A 23,032-nucleotide genomic window follows, 5' to 3' on the forward strand; every position below is an offset into this window, starting at 1 on the left:
CTATATTTTTGATCTCTTGAATTGTAAAACAAAACCTCATAGGCCTTACTCACGTTGTGGCCCATCATGGTGAATGATTTTCCAGAGCCAGTTTGACCATATGCAAACAGACAGGCATTGAAGCCTTCAAATGCAGCCTTCAATACATCAGAGCCCAAGTCAAGAAAAATCTACATCAGCAGAGGAAATGGTTAGTCTTTAAAAATATATTATAATAATAATAATCATTGTAAGACAAGGCATTTTGATGCATTAAGCAAAAACAATTAGACTCCAGATACCTTCTCTTGAGTTGCATATGTGGGCCTTTGTTTGTCGGTTGAATCATATGCAAAGTCAAACGAAAAGGCCTTCACTCCATCTTTGAAATGGTCCCCTCGAATATGTGTGGGCTACAATTTGAACAAAACAAAACCCTACAGCTATCAACAGTTCACGAAATGCATTTTAAATGTTGTGATTTTAAAAAATTAAAAAATAAATACCTTTTGAATGGTCGTGGTGCTCCCATTCACATGAATTATGCCCTTGGGCGACAGCTGCTTTTCTCTGTGGAGGAGAGCGGAGAGGTGAACGAAATTCTGTCAAAAAATATTGAAGCCCTCATTTCAAAAATGTGGACAAACTAATAATAATGTTAACCTTTTGTTCAGCGGGCGGACTCGAACAGCTACTCTCACAGAGGCCATGGTTAATCAGAATCAGACAGGACACATCCAACAGCCTGCAACTCTTGACTTGAAATATGTGAGCAGGTGTCAAGGCTTTCTACTAATTATCACATCTGGGGCCTGTTCTCAGCACTGTCTCCGCTCTCTGTGTTCCTTTATTATTTACTTTCTTGAAATGGAAAAATACTTACATATATCAAAATCACAAATGTTATTGAAAAATTTGGAGTTGCTAATCAATAAGGTCATATTTGTTCTGACCATCCACAAACATTTCAGTGCCCTTTTTTCCTCTGAATGTTGTTTCTGAGAATGCATAAATAATAATGAAAAAGAACATAAGACATGCTTTTTTCTAGAAATGTCCACCCCTGCTTTGGATTTTAGATTTTGATTGAAGTACTTTGATGGAGTAAAAACATGCAAGAATAAACAGATTTGTCGATGTGTTTGGCACAAAATTTAGATAATAACGAAAAAAGAGAAAAATGTTTTTTCCGATTATTTCCGTGTAACGTGAACGCGGCATTGAAGCCAACCCACGACTCCCATGATGCAGTGCGGCAGCAGAGACGCAGCGGGGATATTCAAAACTATGGCAGAAGTCTACGAAGTATTTAACCTTACATCGAGCTCAGACGACTCGGACAGTGCGTCAACTACTAACAGTGTGGAAAATGGCTTGAATAGACAACTGTCGTTTTCTCCAGTAAACGACACGAGCTCTCAACAGGAAACGAGCACAGCACGGAGAGCTTTACAAAGTGTTCCCGACGACTCGCGTTCATGCCGAACTTCTGCGGAAATCGCCGAACAGCACTTGCCAACGGCCGCAAGCACGTTTATAGAGGCGACAAATGAATCGCCATCGAAAGACATATCCCGTCATTTTAGTTCAAATTCCCAGCATCAGAATGTGAACAATACCGAAGACAAGGAAAACGTCGCTACGCCCTCTTCAGTCATCACTGCAGGTAGGCCGTGGTGGATTTAAAACCAAATGTATGTCACATGATTGGCATTTAACTGTTATTTATTTATTTAACATATTTAACTAGATAAAACTGGAAAATGACAAAGGTATGATATCGTATGGTACACACATAATATATGGCAACTAATTACACTACATAATATTTAATCTTTATTTAATTTAATATTTAATAACATTTTATCGCCAAGTTTGAATGTCTGGTATTACTATTACAGATATATGTGACGTCATTTGGACAAGTCATTGTGTGTAGTTTGTAGATATGTGTGACGTCATTCTTACTAGTCTTTGTGTGTAGTTTGTAGATATGTGTGACGTCATTCTTACTAATCAAAACCACACTCTCAGATATCTGCAATTCAGTTTCGAAATGACGTCATTTTTGCCATTCGTGTGTATGGGGTTTGTCATTATAGAGATATACAATTGTAAATATCTCTAATTCCAGTTTCAGATATGTACAACTTCATTCCGACTATCTGAAACTCAAAGAAAGGACAATGTAGATATCTTCAATTGAGCTTAAAGACCTGTACTACTTGAATTATGACTAGTCATAATGACATTCATTGTAACTGAAGTGTAGATGTCTATCATGACAAATCCCATCCGTGTGAATGGCAAAGGTGACCTCATTCTGACCAGCAAAGACTGAATTGCAGATAATCTGTAACTAGTTTGAAACTTGTAAGAATGGCGTTGCAGATGTCAACAGTGAATATCCTCTACCAAGGAAATGTTAAAATGTCGTTTACCAGATGTCGGCTCAGTGGTAGTTTTTCTCGATGCAGACTTTCCCAGATTTACTTTGATTCCATCAAAGAAAAGCAATTCTATCAGTTAACTATTGTGTATTTTATAGAGTAATAAACCTTGATTGGCATCATCGATGGGTTATATTAAAACATTATTTATAATCTAATGCACATGTGTCAAACGCCAGATGTGGCCCGTCACGTCATTTTTTGTGGCCCGCGAGTGATAAATTCGTCTTAAAAATTTGTGTTAAAATAGTTCTATGCTGCTTCAAGGCCTGCATTGACCACAAACTACATTTCCCACAATCCATGGCAATTGTATTACCCGCAAAGTGACGGCATCTCCGGGTTACATCTATAATGCATCATATTTGTAACTTGAATAAGTAATAGATACGGAAAGTTATTAAGCAATATGTTACGGAGTAGCTACCTTTATTTTACATTATATTTGGTTACATTTACTTAAATGTATTCAGTATGACGGTTACATCTGGCCCTTTGAGGGTAACAATTATGCTGATGTGGCCCTCAGTGAAAATGAGTTTGACACCCTGATCTAATGCAACCATTCTTAATTATGAATTCCTTAATTCGCCTGAGTACATGTACATCTTCTGCACAGATGTACACATTACGTGGAATTATTTACATCTATCACTCAATCAAAAAGAAGCAAACTGATGAGCCTCAATTGTCCTTATGTAATATATACATTTATTGCAACAGAGATATGTACACAGAGGAGATCCTTGGTGCAGCTCACATGCAGACAGACCAACCAAGAACACTGAAATGCCATAGCGGTGTTTAAGTTTGTGTTTAAGATGTGGTAAAACATTTCCCTGATGCTATTTTTGCTAAATCAAAGTATCTCTGTAATTCTTGCACCCCTGCAGGATAGCAGTTATATTTGAGGTTTAAACAAGGCAAAGCAGCCTTAAATACCTTGAAAATCACTGTACAAATCTCCAATTTTATGATTATCATTTTGTGAAATTCAGACAAAGACTCTCATGGAGAACTGGCCTAAAGATTTCATTAACGTTTAACTCGCTAAAATTGAGAAGAACAGGCCTGTTGTTTACTCTAATGACGTTATTCCTGCTCCTGTTTTGGACAGACATTATCCACGAGGACACTTCTAGCGACAGCAGTTTGCAAGATTCCGATGAGCTTGCCAATAAACAACACAGTAACACAGAGGACAATGACACCGAGGTGGTGCGAAGAGCGCAGGAGAAAGGCTGCGTGGATGTCGTCTTTCCTGGCACCGTAACCCAAGACGGCTGCTGCCGCTTCGTCAGCGAGATCCTCAAGTGCATTCTCTATCAGCGGCAGCAGCTACCCATGACCTACGATCAGCTGCTGTATTCTCAAAAGAAACGGCAATCCTCGGTGCAGGTGAACACGTTGTTAGATGTGAGGTTTATGTATGTGATGACAAACCAAATTTGAATAATTGTTGACACTTATGCATTTAACTTTATCGATAATTGTTGGAATGGAGCTAATCTTTTTTTTAAACTGATGAGAGATCAGCATCACCCTCTCCCCAGTCTTTTGTGCCAACTGCAGGGCTTTCCCTAAGTGTCAGCCGTCTGCTACTTTTATTAATGGTGAGCAGTCACGGTTTAATGACATGTTGTTCACAAACAGAGCCGCCTTAGCTAAACCGCAGCTGGAGTCTGGTCTTCTTTCTCTCTTAACTTCAGTGAGGAATGTTATTGATTTTACTGACTGACATTTTTAAGTGTTTTGTAGGCAAATGCAATAATCCATGGTTTTGTATGGGTGCTTGAAATCCTCAAAGGTGCTTGCATTTTAATGTTGTGCTATTTTTGAAGCGCTTTCACAACAAATAGCTATCTGACTTAATACTTTGCATTATCAGATTGAGGACTAAAATAAGGTGGAGAGTCTAAACAAAAACTGCTCCAACTGGAGCTTGCCTGAATGGGTGACTTTTATGTGACATGATTTTGGTTGTTTGTTTGCTTCATACCATACAATTTAATGTGATCTTAAAAGTAAAATAATAATTTTGAGCCTTTTTTTTGTAAAAGTATGATTTGCCACAGCTGTAGGGTGCTGGAAAAGCATGAACATTTACCTTGAAAGTGCTTGAAATTTGAACACAAGTATCTGATAATTTCTTGGTATCAGCAGATCCTCTGTGGTAAAAAGACTGGGGACATCCTTAATTTTTGTATTTATGTGTGAGGTGGTGTGCTAGGCAGGTTACATGACTGTTGTGCAAATCAAAATCAGGTCAGACATGTAGTTGATATAACTAAAGGTGTGTGGCATACATTTTTGTTTCCAGGATAAAGACACAGTGAGACGCAGGCTGGTGCAGTCTGCAGACATGGACGGGCGCAAGTGTCAGCAAACTCTACAGGATCTAGAGGAGGTGTTACAGCAGCTGGAGGTGCTTTTCTCTCTGAGCAGGGTTCCCCGTGTGCTGTTCCTCATGGGTGGCTCCCTTGTCCTGCCCAAAGAACTGTATGAGATCGACATGGAGGCATTGGTTTTGGCAGGGGGAGATCAATGCCTACGGGTATCTTCATGCTTAAGGCAACTTTTCCGCACACTTTTCGTGGCTGACCTTTTGTCCGACACCAGACCTGTTCGTTTAATGTCCACCACGGTCTTGGTGCTGGCTCACAGGGATTGCGGAGTAGGTTGGTTCCGTCCGAAACTGCAATTTAAGGTGCCGACTTGTGTAAAGAAGCATATTATTGCTCTGTCCACAGATCCTGGCACTTGTAAGGTACCAAGAGCAGAGGTGATGGACTGGCAGGATTATGTGTGGTTTCAGGCACCAATGACCGTCAAGGGCTTCTGTAACTGACCCCAAGAGTTGGGGGGAGTGCACATTCTGGAATTAGAGCTCTCTTTCTCTATACAAAAATTCAATTTTAATGGTGGTTTAAATTAATTTTTAATTGAGTTTTGTATGTTTTATAGTTTCATTTTGTTTCTACTTGTGATTAAAACCATGTCAGCTCAAGCAACAGTGAGTTTGACACAAGCAGTGATGTGTATTTTCTTATTTCCGTCATCTTTTGAAATATTAAGAAAATATTTTTTAAAGATGCTTGGTTGTCATTTGAGGTTAGAAAATGTGTAATATTGTTGATATTTATAAAGATTTATTTTTTTTTATAACATACATTTGTCCATAAGGATTTCGAAGGGTTATTTATCAAAACAACACATACTGGTGAAATATATTTTTAATGAGAGTAACTTGAGAGGTTTGACGCATTGCATTGCTTTGTTTAATATCGTGTGGACATTGGATTATCAGTGTCATCTGTATGTATGTTTACATTTATTAAAACCTTTAAATGATTTCAGCAGTGTTGCAATTTCAGTGGCAGATAAAAGCAAAACAATGTCCTATTTAGGACACATTTGCAAATCAGCAGTGTTGAAAAAGGGACTATAGTAACAAGCATCTTAGAGTGGATCAACAGTTTGTGAACTTCTCACAAAATCAACAAGGTTATAAGCCAGCAGCTGGGGTTCTTGAAAACTAAATTGACTTTATTGATACTGTGCTTTTCTAGTCTTAGAAACTACTCAAAAAGTTTCTTTTCTGCTATTCATACAGTGTGTCAACAATAATATGCTTTTCTATCACTCGTGAGATGTGAGAGCCACAGCTGCAAAATGATCACTTTGAGGTTTAGATGTGTAGGAGTTCATGTTAATACCTACATTTAATTCCTGACCTACAATAATGTGCTGGGGTCCATCAAAATTGAAAACATTCAGAGTTTTGACAGCATTGGTCTTTTGCTAAAAAAAAATCTCAGTCTCTTTGTTTAAGCACATGGACCTTGTCTGTGGTGTAGTTGATACTTGTTTATTACTTGTCCAGATCCTTTCAATCTGCGTGACCTGTAATGTCATAAACTCCCTGCACAGTTTATACTATCAAGAGTTGAACTATATCAAACCTAAATATTACTAGGATTTTGTGTTTGATATAATTCAACACTTAATTTCTCATACAAGCTTTGACAAACGCAGAGTTTGTGATTGCAGCAGCAAATGTTGATTATTTACTCAAGCACCAAAGCATATGTAGTAATAGAATCATTGGGGTTTTTCTGGGTGCACTTTTGACCGACCACTGCAAACATGGCAAAGCCACGTTGCTTACTTAAAAAAATGTGATGTGGCTGTTTTGTTAACTGTCTTACTGCGACATCTCTGCAAGGTCGATAGTCATGTAGGAGCCCCAGTTTCCTTCCTGTATTTACAACTGGGAAAATCCTACATGATGCACAACTGTTAGGTATAACCAGGAAGCACGTCTGTAGATCACGCTGAATAAATCTGCATTTAATATAATTAAATGATGAACAGTAAACAACATATTTCAGGGTAGGGTTATATCTGTACCTTTTTATTTTGTGAATAATTGTTGAGTCGCTGCCACCTGCTTTTTGTTGTCGAACTCATGTCTTCAGGAAACCACTCTTTCTTGGGAAAAGTTGCTCAGGGTTGTAGTTTGGTGATAAGTAAAAAAAATAATAATAATATGTTTTAATCTTGATTGAAATAAATAAATACAATGCTGTACTTCCTATGTTAAATCCAGCAGTGTGCATTGTGATGTTCCAGAAATGAGCACCGACGTGCGATTTATTTATTTAATCAACCTATAAAACCTAGAAAGTCACATTCAGTAACTCAACGTCCACTTTGTTCATCTCGGTGGACAAGTTACAAGATGATTTGTTGCTTTCCGTGACATGTGCCCGTCCTGAATTGGGTAAAAGGGCTATTTTGTCCATTCTGCACCTTTTTGATAGACTGAAAAATTGAGCACTTTCAAATCCAAACTGAGCCTTCTTGAGGCCAACTCCAAAAACATGCACTTGTTTCTCCTAATCTGTGGCTAAATGTCATGTGTCTTCTTTGTATTTTGTCTTCTGCTTGTGTTTTTACTGTGCAACTGTGGTTAAATAGGGGTTAAATTAAATTAATATGTGGCACCTACTGTGAACTATAGAATTTTAAGTAGAGTTGTGATAGAATGTTGTTATTGTATTAAAACAAAGTGGCATTTATATCACACGTTACAGATGTGTCTGTGATCCAATCTAATGCGTTTTAATGACTTGGAACCCTCTTTGATCTCGCCGCAACGTGATGACGTAGAGGCACCCCCCCGTGTACGTAACGGCTGTGACGCCGCTGTTTATAAGTGGTGAAGGCTATCACACGGGAGGTTGTTGATCTGCTGTTTGGAGCTGTCAGCGTCGGAAACATGAAGTACCAAGCCATATTTTGCTTTCTTGCGGTTCTTCTCGCCGTTGGGCTCGCTGGTCAGATGGTGGGGGGCCCCCGAGACGTTGATGTTAATGATGCGGGTGTACAGGACGCCTTGAATTTCGCCGTGTCCGAACACAACAAAGGCAGGAACGACATGTACGACAGCAAAGTGAAGGAGGTGATCCGCGTCCAGAGACAGGTTCGTAACGGTTACTGTTGATTGGTTGATTCTCGAAACGTTTGAGTTGTGTGTTTAAAAAGTGCTTCTGTGGTTAATACACGAGTGTAAACTATGAGCGTGTGGTAGTGGGTCACAGAATTAAAAATATCCAGGCCGCGGTGCTGTAGGCCAGAGCTTTCCAGACTTCCACAAAAACAGTAACAGTCTGCAAATCTCCCTAACAAATACCCACGCCCAGATTAGTAATTCAGCAACAATGCAGCATTCACGTCATGCCGAGTAAAGCCCCGAACGAGAACGAGTACTGCACTGGTTTAAGTAAACGGATGAGATTCGAAATTTAAAAAAAAAATCTTTAGTTTCCGTCACTTGTTTTCCCATGGTCAAATCAGCGCTCTTAAATAAATGTGCGCAGATATTCCCTCTTCCAGACCGGACTAAGTATAGTCATATTTCCGGTTTTCGAAATAAAATCCTATAGAAGGCAAAAGGCGTTCTGAAAAGAGAAATGTCAAAACAATTATTCCAAAAATTGTCAAAAAAAAAATAGTAAAACGTATTGTATATACTGTATGGTGGAGCTATATTTAATACTCATTGAAGATTCTGTTTTTGTGATTTTTGCCTGCTGTCACACTGCAAATGTGGGACGAATAAAGTTGTGTCTTATATATATGTGTGTGTGTGTATATATATTTATATATATATTTTTTTTTCATTATTAAAATGTTTATGAATGGTTTTATTTGTATTGGCTAAAGTACTCCTTGTACTTCATACACAAGTAGTATGAAGTACTTTTACTGTGGACAGTGGGCGTAATCCAGGGTCAGAGTTTACTTTCCACAACAAAATTGAGGTAATTTGTCTGTCTTTGAAAGTGGTATAAAATAAAATAAAAATGTATCAGTGATTTCAGATTTATTGGATGAAGTGCATACACAGGTAGTATGAAGTGCTTTTGCTGTGTAGTTTTGGAGTAATCCACGGTCAAAGTTCACTTTTAGCAACAAAAATGTGGTTAATCGTCCATCTTTGAAGTTGTTCTTTCTAAAAAAAAAAAAGAGCAAACTAGTGTTGATGTCAGCTCACAGAAGGAAAACGAGAAGTAGAAAGTATCCAACCTGACAGCTGGGGTTGTTGTTGTTGTTTTTGTTTGATTGTTTGTTTCTACCCTGTTTTTTATTTCCCCTCAAGTTTTTGTCAATCATATCATTACATTTGCTGTGTTCATTGAAAGTAAAACTTAATGGAATGTCATGTCAACGAGCTGAACGATTGTTACGTCACTTTATTTTTACCATGGTCACCATTTCCTGTTTTTCTCACTCACTTCTCTTTTCAGATTGTGTCCGGAAGCAAATACATATTCAATGTGACAATGGCGAAGTCCAACTGCAGAAAGGGACAGATGGATGGGTGTGCCATCCATCAGGACCCTGCTGCTGCTCGGGTAACATTTTATTGTCTCCTGCATCCACTCATTGTATTTTATTTTGGTAGTTTAGTGGACACTAGACTAGATGGATAGTCTAGTCTAGCCTGTGATATAATTTTTAACACCCATAGAGTAGACTCGCAATTGATCACTTTGTATTTTCAGGTATGAAACGGCAGCTTTCACCTTGCTCTTTGTTACTGTTTCCATAGTGAATCAAAGTGAATATGCTTGCAACCATCAAATATCAATAACACCATATCCACTATAAAATGTTACTCTCATTTCATCCAAAGATTATTTTAACAAATAAGTCAACATTAGTTTATTACTGCTAATAGCAAATGGTGTTGTTTATATGAAAATTTATTTTTGTGAAAAACTGAACCTTTATTCTAAACATTTCCCTTTTCTGAACTTTTCTCCTCAGCCTTACAGTTGCATATTTACCGTGTGGAGTCAACCATGGCTGGAAAGCATGAGGCTGATCAAACAGGAATGCTAGTCACAGAAAGGCATGGAGGGTCTAAAGTGTTGTCATTATTTGCTGAGTAACCCTGGTCCAAAAATGCATATTCAAGTGTGAACGCAGCACAAAGTATTAACACCTTTTGAAAGCGTAATTATTTCCCCACTGCACTAACCTATACGGTATGGCACAATTGAGCTACATACTGTACGTTTTACAGTCGCAGTAATCCATAACAATAGTTGTGTATTGACTTGTTGATTGTGAACCACATTCTGCCTAATAGAAATGAAAAATAAAGCAGCTTATGAACTTCATTTAACGTGTTTGAATTTGATTTTGCTGACCTACCACTGGTAAATACAGGGGTTGAAACATATGTTGATGCTCAGTGACTCAATTGTGAAAATGATTAGCAAATGTTCAGTGTTCTTTCATTGTAGATTAAATGTTTAGGTTTTTATTTTTAGTGATTTGAACGGAGTGCTTTTACTCTAATGTTTTCCCCTACATTTTGTTTATCATACTTATTCAAAATTTAAAATGAATGGAAATCAAAGTAGCGACTGTACTTCACTGAATGTGTTTTTTTATGTTTGTCTTGACTCTGTTGGCAGAGCTTCCACTTTTTTTTCAATCAGGAAATAGCTTGCGCACAGGTTGAGGCCTGAATGGACTGGAATTGTGGTGTACATGCGTCAAGCCAAAAATATATCACAGGAGATGATTTATTCAAATCAACGGCATCAGAATGAAGTGAAACAGCCACAAAGTGGGCATGAGTCACATGATATTAGAGGACGTAAAAAAATGGGTCGAACTGGATCATCGAGGTGATCTCGGTAGAGGGAAGGGCGTCTACATGCTACAGATAACTGCACATACCCACACTATAGCAACGACTGCGCACCACTAACCTGCAAAAAGAACTCGTCTTGTGAACGTGCTCACACAGGATCACAGAAGATGATGAGGACCGCATTTTGATCAGCAAAGCTGGGTTGTTGTTTTTTTCAGCCTCAAGGTCTTAAGAGTTTTACTTGGATCAAGGAAATCAAATTGGATAACCATTTATTATTGACTGAAGAAGCCCAGACTTTGGACCTACGTGTGAAAACCAGCCATTCAGTCAAGGTCCACCAACTAAACATGAAGATCCTTAACGAAAACGAACTGCAGATTGCAGAAGGAGTTCTGTTAAAACATCTACCTCAGAGTTATAAGGTAAAAATGTAAAAAATGTTGCGCAATGTTTGTCAAACCTGGAATGTTCTCTAATGTCTTGTTTTGTCCACAAACCAAAATGAGAGTTTTTAATTTCTTTGAAATGTAGATGAAAGAAACCAGAAAACATTAACATTGAAGAAACTGAAGCAAACAGAAATCTTGTTTCAACTTTTTTTTTTTTAGGTCTATGGATACCTTTATAATATGAACAGGAACAAACCAACTACACAGGAGGTAGTTGTTGATTCATGGCCCAAGTTTAAGGTCATCATTTGCCGACCTGATCCTAAGGTGAGTTCATCTCACCAGAAATAAGCTATTTTTTTCTAAGCCACATGAGTTTGATCCATGGGGGGTTTGTTCTTACTTCACAGATCAAAAGTGTCCTGGAGTCCGAGAATAATGTGTCATTCTACAGCACTGAGGAACAGGCTTTGAGAAGAATGCTGATGGACGAGAATGTACTAGACTGGAGTTCAGATCTAACGACAGAAGGTGAGAGCACTGTCTTCTGTGATGACGTGCTTTATTATTTAGACACGACAGAACTCTGTGGTGTGATTTCCTCTAAATGCAGCTCGATCAAATGTAGAATACTTTATTAACCCCATCATACAGTGTGACAGAAACACAAAGAGCACACAAAATACGCTGTGCATAAATAATTGTTGTACTTCAATACATTTCTGAGTTATGTGTTGAACCACTTTGCCTCATTATTGTTGTAGTTTCTACATTACAAACGATGTGTCACATTTAAGTTTTTCTGCAGTGCATACTTTCACTTTTGCTATTTGAAGTATATTTGACTCATAATATGGTAAATGTTTTCAAATCTTTCTTTATTTAACTTCAGGATTTGACTTGTCCCAAGCACCCATGCTTAAAGAAATGTATTCTGAGAGAGATGTTAGGTTTCGACAGTTGGATGTGGTTCACCTCGTGTATTTGGCAGACAGCAGCCATCTTCTCACACCAACAGTTGATAAGTACGCTCTTAACATTTTAGTACACTTGAGAATTTTTCACTCAAATCTATATAAGAAAGTTGAAGTTTTCCTGTTCAAGTAAGGCTATCATAAATGTCTCTTTCCCTGCAGTGATCTTGAATCAAGGATTTCATCCCTTGACCTTTCCCATGTTGACTTGGTGAATAAAACCTGGAAGTATGGAGGGAGTGAGCAGACTTACAACACCATTAAACAGTTCATTAGCAATTATCCGTCGTACTGCATCACTGATGAACTGGATCAGCCGGTGTCCTGGATTCTGTTGTACGACGACTGTGCCATGGGCATGTTGTACACTCTGCCAGAGCACAGAAGGAAAGGGTATGCACAAGTTCTTGTCAGCACTATGGCAAAAAGACTCAGTGCTGAGGGCCACCCAGTCTACTGCTTCATCGATGAGGGGAACATAATTTCCTACAGGCTCTTTAAAAACCTTGGCTTCACTGAGGATCACTCATACAGGGCAGGGTGGATTAATTACAATTACTGACTTTGTAACTTTTTTTTTTTTTTTTTTTTAAATGACAATTACTCACCATGACTGTATCATCAGCAAATTTCAAAATATGTCGGTTATTTAGTTTGACACATATTTGTGTCAAGGATAAAATGCAGATGCAGATTCTCTTTCAAAACAGTGATTTGAATCGAGTTCTTTTACTGTAATGCTTTTCCCTACATTTTGCTGATTGTACTTATTTACATTTTTAAATGAATAAAAATCAAAGGAGCGACTGAACGTCACTGAATGTGTTTTTTATTATTTGTCTTGGCAATGTTGGCAGGAGGGGTCGCGTTAACCGAATATTTTCCGTCATTGACCGTTTTTTTTTTAAAACGGTGACAGAAAACTCTGAGGGCCATCCGTCATTTTGACAGATTGCATTTCACACCCCTGACCACTTGGCGGCGAAGACCATATTCCAGTAATTGGCTCTTGTAGAAGAAGAAAAGTAGAAAAGAAGAAAAATGTCACGGCAGTTGAGTGTCAGAAGTTTCTTTAAAGGGACACTGTGTAGTATTTATGGGTTTATATAACCCTGGCTAAGGACGGAGGATGGAAAAATCCGGGTGGTGCTGAGAGTGCGTTAAAGAGCTATGGACAGGAGGCTTTCATATTTCACTATTCATTGTTCATATGTATCTACTGGGGCCACAGTCAGATATTTTTGTTACTGCGGAGAAAAAGTTACATATTCTTCATATTCTGCTTGATGTGTGTATCCACGGTGTGGATTATTTGTTCAGCTTTTTTGGACTGAATATTAATTAAAAATGAATTCAAATTAAATGCAATTCAATATTTATTATCATTTTAAAAAAAAATAAAGTGACCGGTAAAAATAGCTTATGACAGGATTTTTATGACCCTGTCAGTCAAAATGACAGACAACAAAAAAAGTCTAGCGCAACCTCTGGTTGGCAGAGCTACCACTTGTCACTAGTTTTTTCACTTTTTCAATCAGGAAATAGCTTGCAAACAGGTTGAGGCCTGAATAGATCTACATATGTCAAACCAAAAATATTTAAAGATCGAAGGAGATGATTATATTCAAATCAGTGGCATCAGAATGAAGTGGGCACAGCCACAAAGTGGGGATGAGTCACATGATGATATTGGAGGACATAAAAACTATCATCGAGGTGATTTCGGTACAGGGAAGGGCGTAGGCAACCACCTTATTACCTGCTACTGCACATACCCACATATAGCAGCTGATTGCTGATTGCTCAATGCTAACCCACAAATACTTATGACATATATAATTCCAAGACAGTACAAAAGAAACTTGTCTTGTGAAAGTGCTCACACAGGATCACAGAAGACAATGAGGACTGCATTTTGATAAGCAAAGCTGGGTTGTTGTTTTTTTCGGCCTCAAGGTCTTCGAATTTTACTTGTATCAAGGAAATCAAAGTGGATAACCATTTATTATTGACTGAAGAAGCCCAGACTTTGGACCTACGTGTGAAAACCAGCCATTCAGTCAAGTTCCACCAACTAAACATGAAGATCCTTAACAAAAACGCACTGCGGATCGCAGAAGGAGTTCTGTTAAAACATCTACCTCAGAGTTATAAGGTATTTAAACTTGCATGTAGAGCTGCAACTAACGATTATTTTCACCATTAATCGATTAAGCGCTTGGTACATAAGATGTCAGAAAATTTAAAAAATGTTGCGCAATGTTTGTCAAACCTGGAATGTTCTCTCATGTCTTGTTTTGTCCACAAACCAAAATGAGAGTTTTTAATTTCTTTGAAATGTAGATGAAAGAAACCAGAAAACATTAACATTTAAGAAACTGAAGCAAACAGAAATCTTGTTTCAACTTTTTTTTTTTTAGGTCTATGGATACCTTTATAATATGAACAGGAACAAACCAACTACACAGGAGGTAGTTGTTGATTCATGGCCCAAGTTTAAGGTCATCATTCACCGACCTGATCCTAAGGTGAGTTCATCTCACCAGAAATAAGCTATTTTTTTCTAAGCCACATGAGTTTGATCCATGGGGGTTTTGTTCTTACTTCACAGATCAAAAGTGTCCTGGAGTTCGAGAATAATGTGTCATTCTACAGCACTGAGGAACAGGCTTTGAGAAGAATGCTGATGGACAAGAATGTACTAGACTGGAGTTCAGATCTAACGACAGAAGGTGAGAGCACTGTCTTCTGTGATGACGTGCTTTATTATTTAGTCACGACAGAACTCTGTGGTGTAATATCCTCTAAATGCAGTTTGATCAAATGTAGAATACTTTATTAACCCCATCATACAGTGTGACAGAGACACAAAGAGTACACAAAATACACTGTGCATAAATAATTGTTGTACTTCAATACATTTCTGAGTTATGTGTTGAACCACTTTGCCTCATTATTGTTGTAGTTTCTATATTACAAACGATGTGTCACATTTAAGTTTGTCTGCAGTGCATACTTTCACTTTTGCTATTTGAAGTATATTTGACTCATAATATGGTACATTTTTTCAAATCTTTATTTTTTAACTTCAGGATTTGACTTGTCCCAAGCACCCATGCTTAAAGAAGTGTATTCTGAGAAAGATGTTAGGTTTCGACAGTTGGATGTGACTCACCTCGTGTATTTGGCAGACAGCAGCCATCTTCTCACACCAACAGTTGATAAGTACGCTCTTAACATTTTTGTACACTTGAGAATTTTTCATGCAAATCTATATAAGAAAGTAGAAGTTTTCCTGTTTAAGTAAGGCTATCATAAATGTCTCTTTCCCTGCAGTGATCTTGAATCAAGGATTTCATCCCTTGACCTTTCCCATGTTGACTTGGTGAATAAAACCTGGAAGTATGGAAGGAGTGAGCAGACTTACAACACCATTAAACGGTACATCAGCAATTATCCGGCGTACTGCATCACTGATGAACTGGATCAGCCGGTGTCCTGGATTCTGTTGTACGACGACTGTGCCATGGGCATGTTGTACACTCTGCCAGAGCACAGAGGGAAAGGGTATGCACAAGTTCTTGTCAGCACTATGGCTAAAAGACTCAGTGCTGAGGGCCACCCAGTCTACTGCTTCATCGAGGAGGAGAACGTGGCTTCCTACAGGCTCTTTAAAAACCTTGGCTTCACTGAGGATCCCTCATACAGGGCAGGGTGGATTAATTACAATTGCTGACTCTGTAACCGAGTTGTTTTTTTCTTTTTTTCTTCTTTTTTATAACTTGTGCAGCAGACTTACAATGACTGTATCATCAGCAAATTTCAAAATATATCTGTTCTCATATTTACTTTGACACATATTTGTGTAAAGGATAAAACGGTAAAGGAGAGAACACAGCCTTGAGGTGAGCTGGTCGAAGAACACAATGATTCAGATAAAAAGCCATTTACGTTCTCACACTTTGTGTTAATATAAATAAAAATAAAAATAAATAAAATCCACCCTACCAAGTTGTGGCTCAGCTGAAATATCTTGATGAGTCTAGTTCAGGGGTTTCAAACTCATTTTAATATGGTGACCACAAACGGCATAATTTGATCTCAAGTGGGCCGGACCAGTTTTTTTTTTGACGAAACAAAGTTAGTTAACTTTGTTGATTTGAATTGTTAGAAATGCAATCCTGTGACTATGTAAATCTGGTAGTTCAACAGAAATAATAATTTCTGTTGAACTACCAGATACCAGACAAAAACGTTTATATATTATATAAACGTTTGTCCACTCAGTAGCTTAAGGGGACTATGCTAATGTTAGCTAACCTAAAATGTTAGCATGCATGCTTGCAACAAGTGACTAGCGTCAGGGAAAAACTATTAATACAATGTAAATTCAAAACAGAATTACTTAACAGGGTGACGTTAACGTTGATAAGACCCCCATAACCTTGTTGGAGCAGGATGGATTCCGATGTGCGGTGTGTGTGTAGGAGAGGAGGAAAAGCAGTAGGCGGCGCTCCGTCCACTTAGGTGATGGCAGGGTCAGAAGCTGGGTGAAAATCCTCTTCTTCAAAACTAGCTCTTCTCAGTATTATTTCTTCTATCTTGAATAAAGTCACTTATCTATAATATTTAATACCATTTTTATTTTCTTTATGTTGACAGTGTGCAAAATGATGTGATGGGATCAGCAAAGTGTCTTTGCGCAGATCAGTTAAAGGTGAAGTAAGTAGTTTATAGTGACATCTAGAGGAGAGGCTGAAATTTACAACAACAAACTGCTCCTCTGCTCACCCCCTCCCTCCAAAGTAAAAGTCTTAAAGAATATGAAATTTACTGTACTTAAGTATCAAAGGTCATTTTCTGATTTGTATCCGTCATGCGCACCGCTAACCCACAAATGTATACGGCGTCTATAATAACAAGACACAGAGTACGCTCTTAAAATTTCAGCCCACTTCAGAATTTTTCACTCAAATCTGTATAAGAAAGTCTTAAGTTTTCCTGTTTAAGTAAGGCTATCATAAATGTCTCTTTCCCTGCAGTGATCTTGAATCAAGGATTTCATCCCTTGACCTTTCCCATGTTGACTTGGTGAATAAAACCTGGAAGTTTGGAGGAAATGAGCAGACTTACCACACCATTAAACAGTTCATTAGTAATTATCCGTCGTACTGCATCACTGATGAACTGGATCAGCCGGTGTCCTGGATTCTGTTGTACGACGACTGTGCCATGGGCATGTTGTACACTCTGCCAGAGCACAGAGGGAAAGGGTATGCAAAAGTTCTTGTCAGCACTATGGCAAAAAGACTCAGTGCTGAGGGCCACCCAGTCTACTGCTTCATCGAGGAGGAGAACGTGACTTCCTACAGGCTCTTTAAAAACCTTGGCTTCACTGAGGATCCCTTATACAGGGCAGGGGGGTTTTATTTCAATTACTGATTTGTAACTGTTTTATTTTTTTTCATAGCTTGTGCATCAGACTCACAATGACTGTATCATCAGCAAATTTCAAAATATGTCTGTTCTCATATTTACTTTGACACATATTTGTGTAAAGGATAAACAAAGTAAAGGTGAGAGAACACAGCCTTGAGGTGAGGCAGTTGACGAATACAGTGATCAGTTTATGTTCTATTTGTTAAAAACAACTCGCGGGCCGGACCAGTAAAATATAAGCATAAGAACTTTAATAAACTATCTTTTTACAAAACAAATGATGAATAAACCTAGAATTTCCTGAGGAACAATAAATGTAATTTCAGCAATGTTACCCGTTTAACAGTCTTACCAGAAAATGACTTTGGTAGAAGTTGAAGTCACTTTTTTAATAATATTACTTCAGTAAAAGTTTTAAAGAATATGACATTTACTGTACTGCAGCCGTTCAAAGAACACAATGATTCAGATAATCATTCTATTTGTTAAAAAATGTTAATTCCACCCTACGAAGTTGTGGCTCAGCTGAAAGGGCTTGATGAGTCTATTGGCAGCTGGCCAGACGGGGAAGTACATTGTTAACCACGCTACTACCGAATAACTGCATGGTTCCATGGGCGCCAAAACATCCGTGACGAGAGGCTAACGTATCCACGCACAGCAGCCTCTATAATTCCAAGACAGCATAAAGAAACTCATCTTGTGAACGTGCCCTCACACAGGATCACAGAAGACGACGACTGCGTTTTGATCAGCAAAGCTGCTTGTTTTTTCTGACTCAAGGTCTTTTTGAAAACCAGCCATTCAGTCAACTTCCACCAACTAAACATGAAGATCCTGAACAAAAACGAACTGCAGATTGCAGAAGGAGTTCTGTTGAAACATCTACCTCAGAGTTATAAGGTATTTAAACTTGCATGCATGTAAACCACTGCAGCACTAATATTTAATTTAGATTGTTGTGTTTTTTTAGGTCTATGGATACCTTTATAATATAAACAGGGACAAACCAACTACACAAAAGGTAGTTGTTGATTCATGGCCCAAGTTTAAGGTCATCATTTGCCGACCTGATCCTAAGGTGAGTTCATCTCACCAGAAATAAGCTATTTTTTTCTAAGCCACATGAGTTTGATCCATGGGGGGTTTATTCTTACTTCACAGATCAAAAGTGTCCTGGAGTCTGAGAATAATGTGTCATTCTACAGCACTGAGGAACAGGCTTTGAGAAGAATGCTGATGGACGAGAATGTACTAGACTGGAGTTCAGATCTAACGACAGAAGGTGAGAGCACTGTCTTCTGTGATGACGTGCTTTATTATTTAGACACGACAGAACTCTGTGGTGTGATTTCCTCTAAATGCAGCTCGATCAAATGTAGAATACTTTATTAACCCCATCATACAGTGTGACAGAAACACAAAGAGCACACAAAATACGCTGTGCATAAATAATTGTTGTACTTCAATACATTTCTGAGTTATGTGTTGAACCACTTTGCCTCATTATTGTTGTAGTTTCTACATTACAAACGATGTGTCACATTTAAGTTTTTCTGCAGTGCATACTTTCACTTTTGCTATTTGAAGTATATTTGACTCATAATATGGTAAATGTTTTCAAATCTTTCTTTATTTAACTTCAGGATTTGACTTGTCCCAAGCACCCATGCTTAAAGAAATGTATTCTGAGAGAGATGTTAGGTTTCGACAGTTGGATGTGGTTCACCTCGTGTATTTGGCAGACAGCAGCCATCTTCTCACACCAACAGTTGATAAGTACGCTCTTAACATTTTTGTACACTTGAGAATTTTTCACTCAAATCTGTATAAGAAAGTCCAAGTTTTCCTGTTTAAGTAAGGCTATCATAAATGTCTCTTTCCCTGCAGTGATCTTGAAGCAAGGATTTCATCCCTTGACCTTTCCCATGTTGACTTGGTGAATAAAACCTGGAAGTATGGAGGGAGTGAGCAGACTTACAACACCATTAAACAGTTAATTAGCAATTATCCGTCGTACTGCATCACTGATGAACTGGATCAGCCGGTGTCCTGGATTCTGTTGTATGACGACTGTGCCATGGGCATGTTGTACACTCTGCCAGAGCACAGAAGGAAAGGTTATGCAAAAGTTCTTCTCAGCACTATGGCAAAAAGACTCAGTGCTGAGGGCCACCCAGTCTACTGCTTCATCGATGAGGGGAACATAATTTCCTACAGGCTCTTTAAACACCTTGGCTTCACTGAGGATCACTCATACAGGGCAGGGTGGATTAATTACAATTACTGACTTTGTAACTTTTTTTTTTTTTTTTTTTAAATGACAATTACTCACTCACCATGACTGTATCATCAGCAAATTTCAAAATATGTCTGTTCTCATATTTAGTTTGACACATATTTGTGTCAAGGATAAAATGCAGATGCAGATTCTCTTTCAAAACAGTGATTTGAATCGAGTTCTTTTACTGTAATGCTTTTCCCTACATTTTGCTGATTGTACTTTTTTAAATTTTTAAATGAATAAAAATCAAAGGAGCGACTGAACGTCACTGAATGTGTTTTTTATTATTTGTCTTGGCAATGTTGGCAGCAGGGGTCGCGTTAACCGAATATTTTCCGTCATTGACCGGTTTTTTTTAAAACGGTGACAGAAAACTCTGAGGGCTATCCGTCATTTTGACAGATTGCATTTCACACCCCTGACCACTTGGCGGCGAAGACCATATTCCAGTAATTGGCTCTTGTAGAAGAAGAAAAGTAGAAAAGAAAAAAAATGTCATGGCAGTTGAGTGTCAGAAGTTTCTTTAAAGGGACACTGTGTAGTATTTATGGGTTTATATAACCTGGCTGAGGTCGGAGGATGGAAAAATCCGGGTGGTGCTGAGAGCGCGTTAAAGAGCTATGGACAGGAGGCTTTCAAAAGTTACATATTCTTCATATTCTGCTTGATGTGTGTATCCACGGTGTGGATTATTTGTTCAGCTTTTTTGGACTGAATATTAATTAAAAATGAATTCAAATTAAATGCAATTGAATATTTATTATCATTTTTAAAAAAAATAAAGTGACCGGTAAAAATAGCTTATGACAGGATTTTTATGACCCTGTCAGTCAAAATGACAGACAACAAAAAAAGTCTAGCGCAACCTCTGGTTGGCAGAGCTACCACTTGTCACTAGTTTTTTCACTTTTTCAATCAGGAAATAGCTTGCAAACAGGTTGAGGCCTGAATAGATCTACATACAGTATGTCAAGCCAAAAATATTTAAAGATCACAGGAGATGATTTTATTCAAATCAGTGGCATCAGAATGAAGTGGGCACAGCCACAAAGTGGGGATGAGTCACATGATGATATTGGAGGACATAAAAACTATCATCGAGGTGATTTCGGTACAGGGAAGGGTGTAGGCAACCACCTTATTACCTGCTACTGCACATACCCACACATAGCAGCTGATTGCTCAATGCTAACCCACAAATACTTATGACATATATAATTCCAAGACAGTACAAAAGAAACTTGTCTTGTGAAAGTGCTCACACAGGATCACAGAAGACAATGAGGACTGCATTTTGATAAGCAAAGCTGGGTTGTTGTTTTTTTCGGCCTCAAGGTCTTCGAATTTTACTTGTATCAAGGAAATCAAAGTGGATAACCATTTATTATTGACTGAAGAAGCCCAGACTTTGGACCTACGTGTGAAAACCAGCCATTCAGTCAAGTTCCACCAACTAAACATGAAGATCCTTAACAAAAACGCACTGCGGATTGCAGAAGGAGTTCTGTTAAAACATCTACCTCAGAGTTATAAGGTATTTAAACTTGCCTGTAGAGCTGTAACTAACGATTATTTTCACCATTAATCGATTAAGCGCTTGGTACATAAGATGTCAGAAAATGTAAAAAATGTTGCTCAATGTTTGTCAAACCTGGAATGTTCTCTCATGTCTTGTTTTGTCCACAAACCAAAATGAGAGTTTTTAATTTCTTTGAAATGTAGATGAAAGAAACCAGAAAACATTAACATTTAAGAAACTGAAGCAAACAGAAATCTTGTTTCAACTTTTTTTTTTTTAGGTCTATGGATACCTTTATAATATGAACAGGAACAAACCAACTACACAGGAGGTAGTTGTTGATTCATGGCCCAAGTTTAAGGTCATCATTCGCCGACCTGATCCTAAGGTGAGTTCATCTCACCAGAAATAAGCTATTTTTTTCTAAGCCACATGAGTTTGATCCATGGGGGGTTTGTTCTTACTTCACAGATCAAAAGTGTCCTGGAGTCTGAGAATAATGTGTCATTCTACAGCACTGAGGTACAGGCTTTGAGAAGAATGCTGATGGACAAGAATGTACTAGACTGGAGTTCAGATCTAACGACAGAAGGTGAGAGCACTGTGATGACGTGCTTTATTATTTAGTCACGACAGAACTCTGTGGTGTAATATCCTCTAAATGCAGTTTGATCAAATGTAGAATACTTTATTAACCCCATCATACAGTGTGACAGAGACACAAAGAGTACACAAAATACACTGTTCATAAAAAATTGTTGTACTTCAATACATTTCTGAGTTATGTGTTGAACCACTTTGCCTCATTATTGTTGTAGTTTCTACATTACAAACGATGTGTCACATTTGAGTTTTTTCTGCAGTGCATACTTTCACTTTTGCTATTTGAAGTATATTTGACTCATAATATGGTAAATGTTTTCAAATCTTTATTTAACTTCAGGATTTGACTTGTCCCAAGCACCCATGCTTAAAGAAGTGTATTCTGAGAGAGATGTTAGGTTTCGACAGTTGGATGTGACTCACCTCGTGTATTTGGCAGACAGCAGCCATCTTCTCACACCAACAGTTGATAAGTACGCTCTTAACATTTTAGTACACTTGAGAATTTTTTCATGCAAATCTATATAAGAAAGTAGACGTTTTCCTGTTTAAATAAGGCTATCATAAATGTCTCTTTCCCTGCAGTGATCTTGAATCAAGGATTTCATCCCTTGACCTTTCCCATGTTGACTTGGTGAATAAAACCTGGAAGTATGGAAGGAGTGAGCAGACTTACAACACCATTAAACAGTTCATTAGCAATTATCCGTCGTACTGCATCACTGATGAACTGGATCAGCCGGTGTCCTGGATTCTGTTGTATGACGACTGTGCCATGGGCATGTTGTACACTCTACCAGAGCACAGAGGGAAAGGGTATGCAAAAGTTCTTGTCAGCACTATGGCAAAAAGACTCAGTGCTGAGGGCCACCCAGTCTACTGCTTCATCGAGGAAGAGAACGTGACTTCCTACAGGCTCTTTAAAAACCTTGGCTTCACTGAGGATCCCTCATACAGGGCAGGGTGGATTAATTACAATTCCTGATTTTGTCACTTTTTTTTCATAACTTGTGCATCAGACTCACCAATGACTGTATCACCAGCAAATTTCTAAATATGTCTGTTCTCATATTTACTTTGACACATATTTGTGTAAAGGATAAAACAGTAAAGGTGAGAGAACACAGTCTTGATGTGAGTCGGTCGAAGAACACAACGATTTAGATAAAAAGCCATTTACTTTCTCACACTTTGTGTTCTAGTTGTTAAAAAAAAAAAA

At 38.1% G+C, this 23,032-nt stretch overlaps 4 protein-coding genes across 4 annotated transcripts; all 4 read left to right on the forward strand.

The window, feature by feature from the left end:
- Positions 1 to 1,221: 1,221 nt before the first annotated feature.
- mad2l1bp (MAD2L1 binding protein) lies at positions 1,222 to 5,277 on the forward strand (the record flags this gene model as incomplete). Its single annotated transcript, XM_083897378.1, has 3 exons — positions 1,222 to 1,321; positions 3,547 to 3,827; positions 4,750 to 5,277. 3 exons carry the CDS (start codon positions 1,222 to 1,224, stop codon positions 5,275 to 5,277), a joined length of 909 nt encoding a protein of 302 aa, XP_083753504.1.
- Positions 5,278 to 7,638: 2,361 nt separating this feature from the next.
- On the forward strand, positions 7,639 to 10,120 carry LOC310934354 (cystatin-C-like). Its single transcript, XM_083898050.1, has 3 exons — positions 7,639 to 7,914; positions 9,242 to 9,349; positions 9,765 to 10,120. Exons 1-3 carry the CDS (start codon positions 7,711 to 7,713, stop codon positions 9,837 to 9,839), a joined length of 387 nt encoding a protein of 128 aa, XP_083754176.1. The 5' UTR covers positions 7,639 to 7,710; the 3' UTR covers positions 9,840 to 10,120.
- An 832-nt stretch (positions 10,121 to 10,952) lies between these two features.
- Positions 10,953 to 12,530, forward strand: LOC310933809 (glycine N-acyltransferase-like protein 3; the record flags this gene model as incomplete). The annotated part of the gene is made up of 5 exons (XM_083897379.1): positions 10,953 to 11,027; positions 11,214 to 11,321; positions 11,405 to 11,525; positions 11,887 to 12,019; positions 12,131 to 12,530. 5 exons carry the CDS (start codon positions 10,953 to 10,955, stop codon positions 12,528 to 12,530), a joined length of 837 nt encoding a protein of 278 aa, XP_083753505.1.
- Positions 12,531 to 18,235: 5,705 nt separating this feature from the next.
- On the forward strand, positions 18,236 to 22,798 carry LOC310933810 (glycine N-acyltransferase-like protein 3; the record flags this gene model as incomplete). Its single annotated transcript, XM_083897380.1, has 6 exons — positions 18,236 to 18,310; positions 18,381 to 18,488; positions 21,491 to 21,598; positions 21,682 to 21,802; positions 22,154 to 22,286; positions 22,399 to 22,798. The coding sequence occupies 6 exons, from the start codon at positions 18,236 to 18,238 to the stop codon at positions 22,796 to 22,798; spliced, it is 945 nt and encodes a 314-aa protein (XP_083753506.1).
- Positions 22,799 to 23,032: the final 234 nt, after the last annotated feature.

This window comes from Microchirus variegatus (assembly GCF_963457635.1).
Source record: "Microchirus variegatus genome assembly, chromosome: 11".
Classification (NCBI taxonomy): Eukaryota; Metazoa; Chordata; class Actinopteri; order Pleuronectiformes; family Soleidae; genus Microchirus; species Microchirus variegatus.

Bases quoted from the DNA above. Each gene is read 5' to 3' on its own strand.
- LOC310934354 (XM_083898050.1), top strand. From the start codon at position 7,711: ATGAAGTACCAAGCCATATTTTGCTTTCTTGCGGTTCTTCTCGCCGTT. The intron at 7,915-9,241 runs GTTCGTAACGGT...TTCTCTTTTCAG, and splicing joins TGATCCGCGTCCAGAGACAG to ATTGTGTCCGGAAGCAAATA. The intron at 9,350-9,764 runs GTAACATTTTAT...TTTTCTCCTCAG, and splicing joins AGGACCCTGCTGCTGCTCGG to CCTTACAGTTGCATATTTAC.